The 16,380-nt window shown below is 40.4% G+C and overlaps 1 protein-coding gene across 3 annotated transcripts in view; it reads right to left on the bottom strand.

Moving 5' to 3' along the window:
* The window catches only part of ebf1b (EBF transcription factor 1b), a 295,483-nt gene that overhangs the window by 131,457 nt on the left and 147,646 nt on the right, over positions 1 to 16,380 (bottom strand). For all 3 annotated transcript variants that reach the window (XM_060935874.1, XM_060935876.1, XM_060935875.1), the window contains exon 8: positions 4,093 to 4,234. In XM_060935874.1, coding sequence (XP_060791857.1) covers positions 4,093 to 4,234 — 142 coding nt within the window. The remainder of the gene's footprint in view (positions 1 to 4,092; positions 4,235 to 16,380) is intronic.

Here is a 16,380-nt window from a genome sequence, read left to right as displayed (position 1 = left end):
ATGCACCAAAAGAGTCATGTGAGCTGTAGGTTTTTACAGTTATATGGGTACAAGCCAGTGGTGAAATCTGAAGCATGTGGGACAAAACAAGACCATGTTCAAAATGAACATTCCAGTCAGTCCCAGTGTTTTAGATTACACTACTAATTTGTTCAATTTTAGGAAAACGGAACCAAATAAATCCATTAGAAGATACTGTAGGCCTGTACAAACAAAACAATAACTGCTAAAGTGGAATCAATAAACTGTACTGCACATATGTCTACTTGAAAACAATTATGAATTAAAGCTGAGGCTGAGGAACTGTCAGAGCCAGAACTCACAGATCACACAGAAAGAGTTTTTTCCTCTTAGGTTTGCTCACCCTGCTTTCCAAAAATGTCTTGCTTGTATATTCCACAGCATTAGAATTCTGTTGTTTAAGGTAGACAAGGCTTATAATAATGTCTGCAGCATTAAGACAATGCAAGACAACACATGACCTCTATGGGTCATGCGATCTGACAATGATTCAAATCATAGGGGTAGAGCAGTACCCCTGCTCTGAGTGAAATATCATATACTTCATAAATGGCATCAAGTTTAAAATTCTGACTGCACCAACACTGAAGTGCTGTGCAGTTTTTTTGTTTGTTTGTTTGTTTGTTTGTTTGTTTGTTTTTTAGCATTTAAAAAATATCTGAAAAATTGTGACCAAGTGTAATTCTGTGAGTAACTTAAAAAGTTTATAGAGTAAGACACTGGCTGCTCAGGAACCCAATAAAGTGCATGGTTAATGTTACTAGCATGCATGAGTAAATATAAGGGCATGTATAGTTTTTGCAGTACATGACATTTTTATTAATAAAGATATATCTCTTTTTTTTAAGATGGTCTTTATTTATTATTGGGATTTAGGTGAAAAAAATAATAAACCATTAATGCAGATATTCATATTATTGAAGAGGGTTGTTTTTTCCCCCTTTTGATTTATTTCTAATTTTTAATTAGAAAAATTTTTAAGCAACAATGACCCAATTCCAAGCCTAAATAGATCTAGAACACCGGAAGGACCAACTTCTCATCCTATCAGGTGATCAGCTTTATGTACATTTTAGATACTGAGATCCACATATATGCAGACATACCATACATACAAGTACAGAAAATAAGAACAGATTTTCTGTAGCATAATGTAATTTGGGGAGGTGTGGAAGCAAAGTGCAGTTGTGTGGTGGTAATGTTGGCCTAAGTGGACGGTTTGGCAGAAGCTGAGCTTTTTGCTGGATTAAGCAGATGGAGAAGCATGAATCCATCTGATAGGATTAAACTTTCTGTGGTTCTCTCTGCACCATCTGCTCACCATGCTGCTCCCAGTGACTGACTGACAGACAGACAGACAGACACACACACACACACACACACACATATGCTGGCCAGAGTGTGCTGAGATGTGTCTCAGCTACGCACAATTTTGACCTTGAATTTAAGTCAGTTTTATTGTGTGATACTGCCAAGAGGGAACTGCTGTATTGCATTCAGTGACACTGTAATAGTTTGTTGTTACCATAAATGTCACACTTAAATGCACATTTTGGGCTGTACACTCATAAAACTATGGCATCCCATTCAAGGCTAATATTAAATACATAAATATGATACTATGTATTAGTTAATGAATAATATATTTTCTGTGTTGCATAGAGCTCATGCATATTGCTAGCTTTGGTAAAATTGTTTTTTATTTTATTATTATTATTATTATTTTAATCTGTGTGTGTGTGTGTGTGTAGTCAAGTGACACTTGTTCAGCAATGATCCTGTGGCTTCTGCTATACTGATGTCCAGTCTTAGTCATTATCACTGGTCATTATCATGAAACAATGCCATCATAAGGACTGATGCTCCTCCTGAATCCAACCTCCATCATAAAGAACACACTACATAACTGATCTCTGATCTGCTTTTAAAACTGCTGTCAGAGCAGTAAATCAATTGGATTTGGGTTGGAATAATATTCAATAAAATTGCAAGTCATATAGTTATTTTTGAATATCATACTTGAGCTTCTTACAGCCTTTGACTCCAACAACATGCCAACAACACATTACTGCTGCTTTCTACAACATATTTATCAATGGTTGCAATTGTGGCACATTATCAATACTGTATCACGTGTTCAATGTCCCATCATCAGGGCATATAAATTGCCAATTCATGGCCAATTCCTTGACAAGCCAAAGGATTTGTGTAACAGTGGAAATTAAGCATGCCAAATGTCTGTGAAGCCCATCCATAAACCCTGTTAGCCCAGGCTTGAGCTTCAGTGAGCGGGTTTGCAGTCTTGAGTTGAGAATTAAAAAAGCCGTTTCACTCTATTCCTGGGGGAACATTTTTCCACATCCTATACAAGCAATCAAAGGCAAAAAGGGAAATGATTGCTTCCATTTTTTCTGCCATTTTTTGAAGCATATCAAAAAGAAACCTTTGTTACAAGTCAATGAGGCAGAAACAGCATTTTTGAGACTAGTTTCACCATCACTTATTAAAATGTGGCATCAGTTGTTGGTAATCTAACATGATGGAGGTGGCAGTAAGAGGTGAAATTCCTGATATATTTCATCAGCAAGTTTTCAAGGTGAATGTATATGGACAGTTCAATGAACTGGTGGGTTGCTGACTTAATTTTAAAAAATGTATAATAGATACACAGAGATTATCTGGATTCACACTTGTGCTACACATGTGCCTAACTTTTTAAGAGTCCTGAAATTACAGGCAATTCAAGCTTGAGTTTTTCAAATATGTTTAATCCAAGAACTATTTCTTAAGCAACCCCCCACTGTCCCAACCAAATGATCAATCAATCAATCAATCAATCAATCAATCAATCAATCAATCATTGGGTAATAGAAAATGTGGGCTGAGTATGCATTTTGGGGTGAAATGTGTTGTCAGCTGTATTACAGCACTTAAGTTGAAAGTCTAAATTGCAGAAAACTGACATATCACTGTTTTGGATGACCTCTGCTGCACATGTAACTGCCTGAACAACACATATAGTTAGTTTTGAGGTCTACATAGTAATATTTGCAATTTTTATGCCAGTCTAAATCAGCTCTGAATGCATAAACAAATTAAAGTGTTATATCAATGAAAAGAATGATTGCATGGTTTATATATAGCAAGTATTTTAAGAATAAGTTACCAGAACCAACCAAGATGACAAAAGAGCTGAAAGGGAAAGGAATGAAGTCTAAGGATTGGGGAGGACATAGGGTTGTGTTTTAATTAATTGTGGTTCATCCTTACTTTCTTTGCTCTATTGAATACATGACTTTGGAGGTCAAAGCTCAAAGAAGTGTGTGGCATGAGTGTGAAACTATACCTGTTTCAAAGCTCTTCCAGCACACACACACACACACACACACACACACACACACACACGTAATGTACTAAAAATTAACAGTAAGTTATAATCCTGAGTGTGTGTAGATTGGGAAGGATCATTTGGAGATGTGTGCCTTGTCGGTGGCAGAAGCTTACTGCACATTTGATAATGAGATAATAGTGTGTGTGCACTTGGCGACAAGCCACTGCTCACTCTCCATCCACTGTCTTTTTCTGACTCCCTCTTAGTCTCACTCACTCTCTTTTTATTGTACTCTCTCTCTATCTCACTCTCTCCATATAACCCTCCTCTGCCACCCTCCCACACACAGCCTGATGGACTCAGTCTTGAGATGCTTTTCCCTATTATGAAATAGTGTGTTTAACCGGAATATCTGATGGGTCTCACAACATGTCTAAAGCATAAAATGACAGATTATTCAATGGCTATTCCTATTAACTCTCTAAAGCTATGGTTAAATACAGTCAAATCCTAGAGTGGGGAAAGGCTTGATTTAAGGATGTTAAGCTAAAGACTGTAAAAACTGTAACACTGTAAAATACATCATTTTTAATCTGATGGAATATAAATAATGAATGGGTAATGAATAAATGAACTAATAGGTAGACATAATATTTCAGTAGTGGTAAATTGGTGAGATACATGGTAATTTGCTGTTCAAATCATTCTGTGATAAAGCACTTTAACATAAGGCAGCTTACCATGTTCCAAATATGATGGCGTTCCCTCCGTAGGGTCCAGTCTCCGTGCTCTTCGTCCATGTTTGGAGTTGTTGTGCACAAACATGTTGTCTGACACTGCAAGAACATGTCCTTCTACACTCACTGTGGTTGACACTACCACCTGAAAAAGGATGTTATTAAAGGATAAATATCAGGGGAAGAATTGGCCTCAACTTGTAACCTGTATGAAGGAGGGAAACAATAGTGGCTTACATCTAGACTAAAATTGCAAATAATTTTTAATTATTTGGAGATTAATGGATTCCAATTACTGTACTACTATATTTAACAACTGTTTGCATTTGATGTGAGCTATCTGGGAATTTTAACTTTCTCTCACTACAATTAGATAAAGTCTATTTTTACTCCACTGTATCTGAATACATGTCACTGATTCACTGATACTACATGAAATACACTATATGTAATTGTTTATACCAATTAAGAAACTTGCAATGTCAAAATTAATGCACTAATTTAAGAATAAATTGTTTTAATTGATAATAAATCATTGAATAAATTCACTTGATATGCTCTCTCTCTCTCTCTCTCTCAATCTATATTTATACTATATATATATATATATATATATATATATATATATATATATATATATATATATATATATATATATATATATACACCCACACACAGAGAGAGAGAGAGAGAGAGAGAGAGAGAGAGAGAGGATATTACATGGCTGCACGAAGATATGACTGTCAGGATCTAGCCCGAAATTCCAAGTCGTGACCTGTGCATTTACGCTCCACTCTGCATTTTCCCTGTTCTGCGCTGCTTTAGCACACCTGCTATACATCTGCTTTTAGTCACTCAGTATAAACATGATGGGGAGAATTACATGACACAGAAAAATACTCACTGTCATGTTACGTCAAGTTCACGATCATATTTGGTTTTTCTCTTCTGTCTTTTTCTGGTTTTCTGACTTGGATTACATTTTTTTGGATTATGATTTTTGCCTGTAGTGGTTAGCGCTGTCGCCTCACAGCAAGAAGGTCCTGGGTTCGAGCCCCGGGGCTGGCGAGGGCCTTTCTGTGTGGAGTTTGCATGTTCTCCCCGTGTCCGCGTGGGTTTCCTCCGGGTGCTCTGGTTTCCCCCACAGTCCAAAGACATGCAGGTTAGGTTAACTGGTGACTCTAAATTGACCGTAGGTGTGAATGTGAGTGTGAATGGTTGTCTGTGTCTATGTGTCAGCCCTGTGATGACCTGGCGACTTGTCCAGGGTGTACCCCGCCTTTCGCCCGTAGTCAGCTGGGATAGGCTCCAGCTTGCCTGCGACCCTGTAGAAGGATAAAGCGGCTAGAGATAATGAGATGAGATGAGATGATTTTTGCCTGCTGTTTTTTGGAACTTTTTGACCGTGACTGACTATGGACAGTTTTTTTCCCAGCTATTTAATGCCAGCAGTGCTCAGATTTCTCCTAGGATTATTGTGACTGTTTACTTTGTGTCTGCTCTGCCATCCTTGGATTTAGCCAGGATATGTCTGACTGTTGCTACATTTGCTTCCTGCCTGTGCTCCTCACTGTTCAACTCATCAAGTACGCCTCAGTCTTATCTGTGGCTTGTAGCTGTGCTTTGGGTCCTATCTGCACCCGTGACCTCTTGGTCGTGATAGAATTTTTCTTCCACACTATGGACCCAGCAGACTAGAACGCTCTCAAGACTGCACTGACAAAACAGGGCTTGGTTCTCAGGTCTCATCAGCAAGAGATCACAGCAGTTTACCAGAGCATGCCCTCCATCACTGGCATCCTATACAGTGGTGCTTGAAAGTTTGTGAACCCTTTAGAATTTTCTATATTTCTGCATAAATATGACCTAAAACATCATCAAATTTTCACACAAGTCCTAAAAGTAGATAAAGAGAACCAAGTTAAACAAATGAGACAAAAATATTATACTTGGTCATTTATTTATTGAAGAAAATGATCCAATATTACATATCTGTGAGTGGCAAAAGTATGTGAACCTTTGCTTTCAGTATCTGGTGTGACCCCCTTGTGCAGCAATAACTGCAACAAAACATGTCCAGTATCTGTTGATCAGTCCTGCACACCAGCTTGGAGGAATTTTATCCCATTCCTCTGTACAGAACAGCTTCAACTCTGGGACGTTGGTGGGTTTCCTCACATGAACTGCCCGCTTCAGGTCCTTCCACAGCATTTCCATTGGATTAAGGTCAGGACTTTGACTTGGCCATTCCAAAACATTAACTTTATTCTTCTTTAACCATTCTTTGGTAGAACAACTTGTGTGCTTAGGGTCGTTGTCTTGCTGCATGACCCACCTGAGATTCAGTTCATGGACAGATGTCCTGACATTTTCCTTTAGAATTTGCTGGTATAATTCAGAATTCATTGTTCAATCAATGACAACAAGCCGTCCTGGCCCAGATGCAGCAAAACAGGCCCAAACTGTGATACTACCACCACCATGTTTCACAGATGGGATATGCTGGAATGCAGTGTTTTCCTTTCTCCAAACATAACACTTCTCATTTAAACCAAAAAGTTCTATTTTGGTCTCATCTGTCCACAAAACATTTTTCCAATAGCCTTCTGGCTTGTCCACATGATCTTTAGCAAACTGCAGACGAGCAGCAATGTTCTTTTTGGAGGGCAGTGGCTTTCTCCTTGCAACCCTGCCATGTACACCATTGTTGTTCAGTGTTCTCCTGATGGTGAACTCATGAACATTAACATTAGCCATTGTGAGAGAGGCCTTCAGTTGCTTAGAAGTTACCCTGGGGTCCTTTGTGACCTCACCGACTATTACATGCCTTGCTCTTGGAGTGATCTTTGTTGGTTGACCACTCCTGGGGAGGGTAACAATGGTCTTGAATTTCCTCCATTTGTACACAATCTGTCTGACTGTGGCTTGGTGGAGTCCAAACTCTTTAGAGATGGTTTTGTAACCTTTTCCAGCCTGATGAGCATCAACAGTGCTTTTTCTGAGGTCCTCAGAAATCTCCTTTGTCCGTGCCATGATACACTTCCACAAACATGTGTTGTGAAGATCAGACTTTGATAGATCCCTGTTCTTTAAATAAAACAGGGTGCCCACTCACACCTGATTGTCATCCCACTGATTGAAAACACCTGACTCTAATTTCACCTTCAAATTAACTGCTAATCCTAGAGGTTCACATACTTTTGCCACTCACAGATATCTAATATTGGATCATTTTCCTCAATAAATAAATGATCAAGTATAATATTTTGTCTCATTTGTTTAACCGGGTTCTCTTTATCTACTTTTAGGACTTGTGTGAAAATCTGATGATGTTTTAGGTCATATTTATGCAGAAATATACAACCCCATTTCCAGAAAGCTTGGGATATTTTCCATAATGCAATAAAAACAAAAATATGTGATTTGTTAATTTGTGTGAACCTTTATTTAACTGACAAAAGTACAAAGAAAAGATTTCAATCGTTTCACTGACCAACTTAATTCTCATCTCATCTCATTATCTCTAGCCGCTTTATCCTGTTCTACAGGGTCGCAGGCAAGCTGGAGCCTATCCCAGCTGACTACGGGCGAAAGGCGGGGTACACCCTGGACAAGTCGCCAGGTCATCACAGGGCTGATACATAGACACAGACAACCATTCACACTCACTTTAGAGTCACCAGTTAACCTAACCTGCATGTCTTTGGACTGTGGGGGAAATCGGAGCACCCGGAGGAAACCCACGTGGACTCCGCACAGAAAGGCCCTCACCGGCCACGGGGCTCGAACCCGGACCTTCTTGTTGTGAGGCGACAGCGCTAACCACTACACCACCGTGCCGCCCACCAACTTAATTGTATTTTGTAAATATAAACAAAGTTAGAATTTGATGCCTGCAACACACTCAAAAAAGTTGGGACAGAGGCAAAATAAGACTGAAAAGTTCATAGGATATTTAAGTAACACCATTTTGGAAGACTCCACAATAAGCAGGTTAATTACTATCATGATTGGGTATAAAAGGAGCATGCACCAAAGGCTCAGTCTTTGCAAGCAAACATGGGTTGTGGGTCACTCCATTGTGCCAAAATTCCTGAGAGAATTGTTAGTTAATTCAAAAAGAACATTTCTCATTGCAAGATTTTAGGTCTTTCAAAGTCTACAATTTGAATGAACGAATGAACCCTTTATTGTCACAAGTACGAGCGAAATTGGCCATCAACCCATCCGTACATATACACATACATACAATTGACAGAGAGGGAGTAGACAGGACAGGAAGATAGGGATTTATAATATTGTGAAAAGATTCAGGAAATTCGGAGACATCTCAGTGCAATAAGGGCAAAGTCGGAAAACACTGTTGAATATGCATGACCTTCAAGCCCTCAGGCAGCACTGACTGAGAAACCGTCATGTTAATGTGACAAATATAGCCATATGGGCTCGGGAGTACTTCAGAAAATCATTGTAACTTAACACAGTCTGTCGCTGCATCCAGTAATCCAACCTGAAACTGTATTATGTGAGGAGGAAGCCATTCATTAATTCTATGCAGAAAAACGCTGATTTCTCTGGGCCCAAACTCATCTCAGATGGACCAAAATACAGGGGAAATGTGTGCTGTGGTCAGACGAGTCCACATTTCAGCTTGTTTTCAGGAAAACCAGATGCTGAGTTCTCAGTGCCAAAAGTGAACAGGACCATCCAGTTTATCACAAAAAGGTGCAAAAGCCAGCATCTGTGATGGTATGAAGAGCATTGTTGCCCACGGCATGGGTTAGTTGCATGTGTGTGAAAGTACCATTGATATATTGGGGATATACTGGGATTTTAGAGAGACATATTTATCAAGGCAATGTCTCTTCCTGGGAAGTCCATGTTTATTTCAGCAGGACAATGGCAGGCCTCATTCTGCACAGGCTACAACAGTGTGACTTCATAGACACAGAGTGCGTGTGCTTGACTGGTCTGCTGCCAGTCTAGAGCTGTCTCCTATTGAGAATGTAGATGGATGTAGAGCATCATGAAGATGAGAATCAGACAATGGCAACCACAGACTGTTGAACAGCTGAAGTCCTGTATCAAACAAGAATAGACAAAAATTCCAATTGCAAAGCTGCAACAATTAGTATCCTCAGATCCCTTACGATTAAAAAATTTTATTAAAGGAAAGGTTATGAAACACAGTGATAATAATGCCTCTGTCCCAACTTTTTTTGAGTGTGTTGCAGGCATCAAATTCTAACTTTGTTTATGTTTACAAAATACAATTAAGTTGGACAGTAAAACTATTGAAAATATTTTCTTTGTACGTTTGTCAGTTAAATAAAAGTTCATTTGAATTAATAAATCACATATTTTTATTTTTATTGAATTTTGGAAAATATCCCAACTTTTCTGGAAATGGGGTTGTAGAAAATTCTAAAGGGTTCACAAACTTTCAAGCACTACTGTAAATACTGCCCTCCCAGATGGAAAGCCTTCAGGCTGTGATCACAGGCCGACCAGCACCGGCACCAATTAGTCAACCAGCTTCTTCTGCAGCCTCGTCTTCCTGCTCCACAGACGTATGATGGTGCACCTGGGACCTGCCATTCATTCCTCTCACAGTGCTCCTGAGCCATGGAACTTAAAGTGTCCACCTTCCCTTCTGAGAGCTTGCGTGTAGCTTATGTAATCATGCTTTTAAAAGGAAAGGCATGAGAGTGGGGGACAGCTGTTTGGAATGCCAGGGAGCCCTGCTGTTCAAATTTCAGGGAGTTCACTGAAGAGATGTAGAAGGGTTTTTTTGTCTGTTTTTTTTTTTTTTTTTACTGGCAGCAAAGCAGCTAATGGGGCTGAAGCAAAGTGCTTGTTCAATTCTCGATTTTGCCATCGAATTCCGGACTCTTGATGCAGCAGTCGATTGGAATGTGAGTGCCTTATATGATGCCTTCTTTCATAGGCTAAATCATGCTATCTTGGATGAGATTGCACATCATGACCTTTCCGAGAGCCTGGATGGCTTGGTAGACCTGGCCGATTGGGTGGACACTTACCTATAGAGATCTTGCAGTCACGTGACCGGAAAGTACACAGCCGCCATCTTGTCGGTAAAAAACACAGCTGAATACTGCTGCACTCGTGTACAGAATGGATCAATTTCACCCGACGGACTACACGGCTCATTTTTCTAATGAACAGATAACTAGATATATGTCTAAAATAAACGATCTACAGATTAGTGACCCTTATGGCTTACCGGACGGAGTTTTCACGACCGGATTTTGAACTGCCAGCGGAATACCCAGACGTGTATAATTACCTCATTAACTTTCCCTCGTTGTTCAGTGGTGAAGCACTGCATGCTTATAAATCTCTGGACAGTTATCTTTACAGAAATTCAGGATTTGTCAGCGACTCAGATGTGGCATCTTGTAAACAAGAATCCTCATTGGACGGGTAAGTCACTTAAGTATTGAGTATAGCACTGACCAGCCGATTATAGAATAGAATAAGGTAATTCCAGCTGTAATTCCAAATCGTCCGTGCTGTTTACCATGGATCTGGCATTGGAGAGGTAGAGGCTTAGCAGTGGAGGTTTGAGTGGCTGTTTTCTGAGCTTAGTCAACAGGCCGGCTCTGCAGCCTCGCTTTTGCTTCCGCTCCCGGCGCCGCCTCCTTCACTTTGCTTCCGATAACAATTCACGGAGACCCCGCTGGTCTCGCTATCTCGTTCGGAATGTTGTGCATGCGATGGAAATCGCTACAAACCGTCATTTTCTGCTGGAAACCAATGTCCAGTAAGTCCATACAGTTGTAGTGGATATTGAAGTCCGGTACAGACGAACAACACGCAAAAATACACACAAAAAACATAAAAAATGTGCACAGGTAGGGAGAGCTTGTAGCCGCAGCCATTGTAGTAGAATTGTATATAGTAGGGTTTTCCAGAAGAAAAGGTAGAAGTAGAAGCAGAAGTAGAACCAGAAGTAGAAGTAGAAGGCGGAAATATGGTGTTTGACCAACAAGATGGCGTCTGTCACAATCTGGATCGGCTGTGACGTCACATGCAAGTGCTCCATAGCTGCATATTCTGAGAAGGGATCGGAGGTGGAGCCATAGAGTCAAACCCAAGACCATCCATTGGAGGGTGCAACCCCTGATGAATTGGAGACCATGCAATTAGGCAGGACTTGGGTAACCCCAGAGGAAAGAATATGCCATCAAGAAACTAGTTCCTGTTTTTACTGTGGACAGTCTGGACATTTTATCTCCCACTGCCGGGTAAAAGGGTCTGCCCACCAGTAATTGCAGGGATACAGATGGGTGTCCCTACACATACTTTTCCTGCTGCTAGGTCAATGCTGACTGTCAAGATCACATTTCAGAATAAGATTCAATATGTTCAAGCCCTCCCTGATTCTGGTGCTGACCAGAGCTTTATCATGACTTCCTGGGCTAAGAAACTGGACATCCTCTTGAGGGAGTTAGATTGTCCCCTCATGACCAGAGCTCTGAATGGGGCTGAACTCAGTCCAATTTCCCACGTCATGGTCCTAGTTACTTTGAAGGTTTCAGGTAATCATACTGAATCAATTTCATTCCATGCCATGAATGACTCCATTGAGCATATTGTGCTTGGCCTTTCTTGGTTACACCTCCACAACCCCACATTAACTGGAGTGATGGGATCATCCTCTTCTGGAATACTTGCTGCCTGGCTACCTGTCTGTCTTCAGCTCAGACTCCTCTGGCCCCTCTTGTTACCAGCCCTGATGAGACAATGGATCTTTCCAATGTGCCCTGTGAATATCTGGACCTTCGTTTGGTGTTCAGTAAGGTTGGCGTTACTTCCCCCCCCCCCCATCAGCCCTATGATTGCACCATAGAGCTGTTACCTGGAACCACATGTTCCAGGCATCATAACTATTCTCTTTCCCCCCTGGAGTGGGAGGCCATGGACAAATACATCTCAGAGTCACAAGCAGCTGGCATTATCCATCCATTGTCCTCCCCAGCAGGAGCAGGGTTATTTTTGGAAAGAAAAAAGATAAGTCCCCCAGGCTTTGCATTGACTATCACGGACTTAATGCTATTACTGTTAAGAACCACAAGCCCCTACCACTCGTATCCACTGCCTTCAAATTACTTCAGTAGGCTCAGTTTTTCTCCAAGTTGGACCTCCGCAATGCTTACCACCAAGTGTGAATAAGAGAAGGGGACAAGTGGAAGACCAGGGTGGCATGGTGGTGTAGTGGCAAGCACTGTCACCTCACAGCAAGAAGGTTCTGAGTTCAAGCCCAGTGGCCAACTGGGGCCTTTCTGTGTGGAATTTGCATGTTCTCCCCATGTCTGCGTGGGTTTCCTCTGGGTGTGAATGTGTGTGTGAATGGTGTTTCCCAAGCCCAGAAATGGGAGGGTTATGGCAGGAAGGACATCTGGCATAAAACTTTGCTCCAATTAATATGGCATGTGGATCAATAGGGTCTACATGGACTCTGACCTGGCAACAGTCCTGGACAAGAAGGAAGATGATAACGAGCAGAAGATTGCTTTCAACACTCCTGCTGGCCACTCTGAATACTTAGTTCTTCTGTTTGGGCTCACTAATGCACCCTCTGTCTTCCAAGCCTTGATCAATGATGTTGTCTTACAAGATTTTATTAATAACTAGAATGTCAAGGACGTAGTAGCTCATCTGGCCTGCCATCAAAACAACCATAACTACCAAAACATCAAACAGAACTGAAATGTGACAATGTGAGAGAAGACCAACCTCTATGACAAACTGTTTACAAAAGGAAAATCAACAAAGGAGTAAATGTTGTTCCCCAAGGGAAGATCTACCTAAAACCTCAATCAGAACTGAAATTGGGTGAGAACTGCAAGAGGAAATACAATTCTAATGAGAAGTCCCAAAATTCATGAAGTTGACCTAATTAGCAGTTCGTTAGCAAAAATTTTACAATACAATGATCAAGTGTTGTGCAGAATGACTAGTTCTTTCAAATGAAACAATGAGAACTGAAATCCATTGAGAATTGAGGGAGAAGATATGATTTAACTGAAAATAAACAAAGTTGTAAACAAATTGTTTATGACAGGAAAATCAACAAACAAATGACCAAGTTTGGTTCCTCAAGGGAAGATCTACCCAAAACATCAATCAGAACTGGAATCAAATGAGAAATGAGAGAAGATATAAAATTATAGTGAGAGGCCTGGAAAATTCATTAATTTGCCCTAATTACTAACTCATTAGCAACAAATTTGACAAATCAATTATCAAGTTTGATGCAGAGTGATGAGTTCTTTCAAATAAAGCAACTGGAATGGAAATCCATGGAGAATTGATGGAGGAGATATGATTTAACTGAATTGTGGATGACGGACGGATGACAGAAAGGATTACGAATACCACACCATGGCAATAGCTCATCCGCCTTATGGCCAGATGAGCTAACCAGTTTGCCTTCATATATCTTGATATTCTCATCTTCTCCCCCACTTTGGTGGTCCATAAATTCCACTTCAGACAGGTCCTACAACTATTCCTAGAGAATCAACTTTTTGCCAAGGCAGAGAAGTGTGAATTACATAAGCACACCATTTCTTTCTTGGGCTTTGTGATCTCCCCTGAGGTGGTCCAAATGGACCCCAACAAGGTCAAGGTGGTCTCTGAGTGGCCCATTCCCTCTTCCCATAAGGAACTGCAATGCTTTTTGGAGTTTGCCAAATTCTACTGGAGGTTTATCAGGAAGTATAGCATCATTACTGCTCCACTGAATGAGCTCATGTTCTTCAAGCACCCCTTCTCATGGACTAACCATACTGAGAGTGCCTTCTCTTCACTTCATCATGATGCCCGTTTTCATCATCCTTTACCCTGCCACTCAGTTTGTCCTTGAAGTGGACACCTCAGACATGGGCATTGGGACCGTCCTGTCTCAGAGATTGGCCAAGGATAAGAAGGTGTATCCCTGCACATTCTTTTCTCATCACTTGACACCAGCAGAATGCAACTATGGTATAGGAGATCGAGAACAACTAACTATCAAGTTGGCCCTAGAAGAGTGGAGGCACTGGTTGGAGGGGACTGAGATTCCATTCAGCATATGGACAGATCGTAAGACTCTTGAGGATGTCAAGTCTGCTAAATGTCTCAACTCGTGCCAAGCCAGATGGTCATTTTTTTCTTCTGTTTTAACTTTGTGTTCTCCTTTAGACCAGGCTCTAAGAATGTCAAGCCAGATGCTCTCTCCAGGCAGTTTTCTCTGGATTCTCAGCAAAGCACTGTTGAGCCTATTCTCCCTGCTCATTGCCTAGTGGCTGCTGCCTGGCTCAACATAGAAACTGCTGTTCAGAATGCTCTCTCCAGTGATCCAGGACCAGGTAACAGCCCACCCAACTGCCTTTATGTGCCTCTTTGTGAGCGCTCCCAGGTGCTTCAGTGGGGGTAAGGTTCTCTCTTAGCTTGTCACCCTGGGGCAGCCCAGACCCTTGCTGTCCTCAGGCAATGTTTCTAGTGGCCTACCATGCAGCAGGATGTGAGAACCTTTGTGGCAGCCTGTGATGTCTGTTCTAGAAATAAGACAAGCAACCAAACTACAGCCGGACTATTAAGACCCTTGCCTGTGCCTTGCCACCCCAGTCTCACACTGCAGTGGACTTCATCACTGGCTTCCCCAGTTCCAAGGGCAATACCTGCATCCTCATGATCATTGATTGCTTCCCCAAGGCTGCTCAGTTCATCCCCCTCCCTAAGCTGCCTTCAGCTAAGGAGACGGCAGAACTATTAATCAATAATGTGTTCCAGGTTCACAGTTTGCCTACGGACATTGTGTCTGACAGAGGCCCTCGGTTGTTTGTACACTTCTGGAGGGAATTCTGTAAATTCATTGGGGCCACTCCCAGCCTCTCCTCGGGTTACCACCCACAGACTAATGGGCAGATGGAGCATACCAATCAATACCAATTGACGCCTCAGTCTTATCTGTTACTTTTGTAGTTGCACTTTGGGTCCTGTCTGCAGCCGCAACCTCCTGGTCGTGACAATGAAGTTTATCTTCGAGTGTTGTATTCACGAGTGAGCAAAGTGAATGAGTGGAAAAAAATTTAACATGAGAAGATAAACTTCATATCTTCATAGTAATGTTCTTTATATTATAGACATATCCACAAAAAAATGCAAGTTAATCAAAAGAATTTCCATTTTGAACCGGTTCGCCATTTTGACAATGCGCATCTAGTCAGCGGGAAAACTGACTAGTGAGTGATGTCACCACAGTGAAATATCTGAAAATATTTCACTCATGTATTTTGTATGAAAAAGGCAAGTTTTTCAACACAAGAAGATAAACTTCATATCTTCAAGCCAACATATGATGTTCTTTTTATTATATAGACACATTCACAAGCAAAAAGTACCCAAATTTATCAAAACAATTCATGAGTGACATATAGAGAAAAATATAGCTCGTATGAATAAAATAAGTGGCGTATTTCCCAGTAAACACTTCTATTTATATTATGATTATATTAATATAAATAATCTATATATAATTATATTACTATAATTATACAGATGGTTTAATATTTTAATAATTCAAGTGGAATTGTTAAAGCTAAAGACTGAACAGGACAAAAACACATCATTCTTTTTTGACTTTTACTCAGACATTTTTTCCACTGCTGATCATTTTGCACAATGTCAACAAATTAAAACAAGAGGCATTTATATACTTCTGGCTATGAAATGAAATATATTGCATTATAATATGTAAACAATAAAAATAATGGTTTGCTGTTATAGAAAAATAATAAATGATGAGATGGTGTGATGCAACATGGAGTTACTTTTCTCCTTCCTGAAGCAGATTATTTTCCAATAACAGAACATCTCGAAGCATTTTATTCCTTTCGTACCAGAGCAAATTACCAGCAAGGATTTTTTTTTTAATTTATTGAAGACAAAGTCAAGCTTTTATTTATTTCTACTTATGTTTTGTGATGTCTCTGGAAAATTGCTTGTCATCATAACAGCTATAAAATCTTGTTCACTCAGCAGCCTTTTTTTTCTCTTGAATTTCTCTTGAAAAAAACATGCAGCTTGTCATATTCCAAAGGCATGTGATTAACATTATGTGGTTAAAATTAAAGTTACAGCTTTACCTCTGACTGTGACAAAGACAGTGTCCTTATAAAAACACAAAATAAACATGCATCTGAAAATTTCACTGTATTAACAATTACAAGTGTTTTGAGCTGATTGTGTGGAGAATCTGATGTATAAGTCTCTGTGTTAGTC

This window comes from Neoarius graeffei, chromosome 12, assembly GCF_027579695.1.
Source record: "Neoarius graeffei isolate fNeoGra1 chromosome 12, fNeoGra1.pri, whole genome shotgun sequence".
Classification (NCBI taxonomy): Eukaryota; Metazoa; Chordata; class Actinopteri; order Siluriformes; family Ariidae; genus Neoarius; species Neoarius graeffei.
Note: the sequence above shows the minus strand (reverse complement) of the source record. Positions and strands in the feature narration are given on the sequence as shown.